Below are 1,801 nucleotides of genomic sequence, written 5' to 3' on the forward strand. Positions count from 1 at the left end.
GAGCAACAGGATGGAGGAGAGTACCAGGAGGGGGGAGTACCGGGGAGGGGAGCACCTCCGGAGCAGTTTTGGGAGAGGGTCCAGCCGGCAGCGTGGGGCTGGGGCACTGCCAGTTCTGCCCGTGGCTGCCCGTCCCGGGGGGGGTCACCGTCCCACCGGGGTGGCCCCGGGCACGGCAGGAGCGGGGTCACCCTGAGGAGCTGGGACCAGAGGCTCCCACGGGACACGGGGTGCTGTCAGGCTGGCTGCGACCTCGGGCGAGCAAAGCAGGGGCGGGTGGGGGGCAGCCCCAGACTTGGGGGGATGCTGTGATTTGGGGGCTGGTCCTCACCCCCCCAGCTTGGCATAGGGCGAGCACCAGCCGGGGCATGTGTTGGATTTGGCTGGTGTCAGGTGTGTGTCCCCCACGCACCCCCCCGAGGGGTCCCCTCTCCAGGCTGGGGGGGGATTAAGCACCCCAGCACCCCCACGTGAATAGTCAGTGTGTGTACTGAGCTTGGTTTTGCCATACTGGAGGGGTGAGCTGCTGGGGGTGCCGGTGGCAAAGCCTGGCTTTGCCCGCGGCCGCTCACGCCTCCCGCTCAGAGGACGCGGGGAGGGGGTGTTGCTGTCCCTCGGAAGAGGGGCTGGGAGCGGGATGGGGGCAAACACAAACACCGTGGGATGGGGGTGAACCACCTCCCTCTGGCACCTCTCAACGCAACCTTGTCTTGGCAAATCCCTGCACGGCTGATGTCAGCGGGATGGGTACGGTGGCATGGAGCTGGCAACGACCATCGCATGTGGCATCGGGCCCCCACCCAGCCTGTGCGGGGAGGGAAAGGTTGGACAAAGTGACTCCTGCTGCAAATACCAGGGTGTCAGAGCAGGTTATCTCACGTCCTCCCTGACGGAGCGTGAAGCGTGCAGGGACCTGTCAGCAAGCGTGCCAGGAAGCATGCCGGGATGCCTTTGCCTCCGTGCTGGTGCAGGATGGGCACAGCAGCACGCCCTTTCCCAGCCATGTGCCAGCCCCAGAGCTTGGCATGGCCGCTCGCACACCCCTTCGCCACACTCCTCGGGCCTGACCGGGGGGTCCTGCCACCACCTGGCACGGCTTTGTGAGGGGCTCAGGCACTCCAGGTTCTTCTGGGGACAGTGGCTTCATCCTATACCTGGCACCTGCCGGCTTCTGCTCTCCCTCTCCCCTGGCAGGCTGGCTCTGCTCTCTAGCCCCACGGCACGTCCCCACAGCGTCAGCAAGAGCATCCCCATGCCCCACAGACACATGTGGTTTATTCCCGGCTCTGCTGCCCCGGCAGGAGGTGTCCCTGCAGGCACCGGTGACGTTCGAGGACGTGGAGGTCCAGTTCTCAGTGGAGGAGTGGGAGCTGCTGGAGGAATGGCAGCGGGACCTGCACCGGGAGGTGACGGAGGGGACATCCCAACTGCTGGCCTCCCTTGGTAGGGCCCTGCCCCGGTGCTCATCCCAGCCAGAGTGGGGGTAGCATGGGGGTCCCAATCCTCCGGCTGGGGAGAGCTCAGCGTCTGGTGGCTGGGGGGGCTGCCCTTCCTGGCAGCCCCACCTCCCCTGTCCCCCAGGGCCCCCCAGCAGCCCAGCCCTCGGCGCCCTGGTGCGGCTGGTGAAGGAGATCCCCAAGTTTCTCTTCGGTGGCCCCAAGGCTGGCGCAGAGCCGGGTGCCACCAGCAGCAGGGATGCGGCAGCGGGCTCTGAGCAGATGGGCGCAGGTGGTGAGCACCGGGGCTGTGCCGGGTGGGCGAGAGCCTGGTCCTGCCCTGCTGGGCACCGGTGATGTGGGGG

The 1,801-nt window shown here is 67.5% G+C and overlaps 1 protein-coding gene across 1 annotated transcript in view; it reads left to right on the top strand.

Moving 5' to 3' along the window:
• Positions 1–757: 757 nt before the first annotated feature.
• Positions 758–1,801, top strand: part of KRBA1 (KRAB-A domain containing 1) — a 4,755-nt gene continuing 3,711 nt past the window's right edge. Inside the window, exons 1-3 of the mRNA XM_010563512.1 lie at positions 758–823; positions 1,302–1,443; positions 1,582–1,731. Of these exons, the coding sequence (XP_010561814.1) occupies positions 758–823; positions 1,302–1,443; positions 1,582–1,731 (358 nt within the window). The remainder of the gene's footprint in view (positions 824–1,301; positions 1,444–1,581; positions 1,732–1,801) is intronic.

Source organism: Haliaeetus leucocephalus, unplaced genomic scaffold (genome assembly GCF_000737465.1).
Source record: "Haliaeetus leucocephalus isolate CR32 unplaced genomic scaffold, Haliaeetus_leucocephalus-4.0 Scaffold0, whole genome shotgun sequence".
Taxonomy (NCBI): Eukaryota; Metazoa; Chordata; class Aves; order Accipitriformes; family Accipitridae; genus Haliaeetus; species Haliaeetus leucocephalus.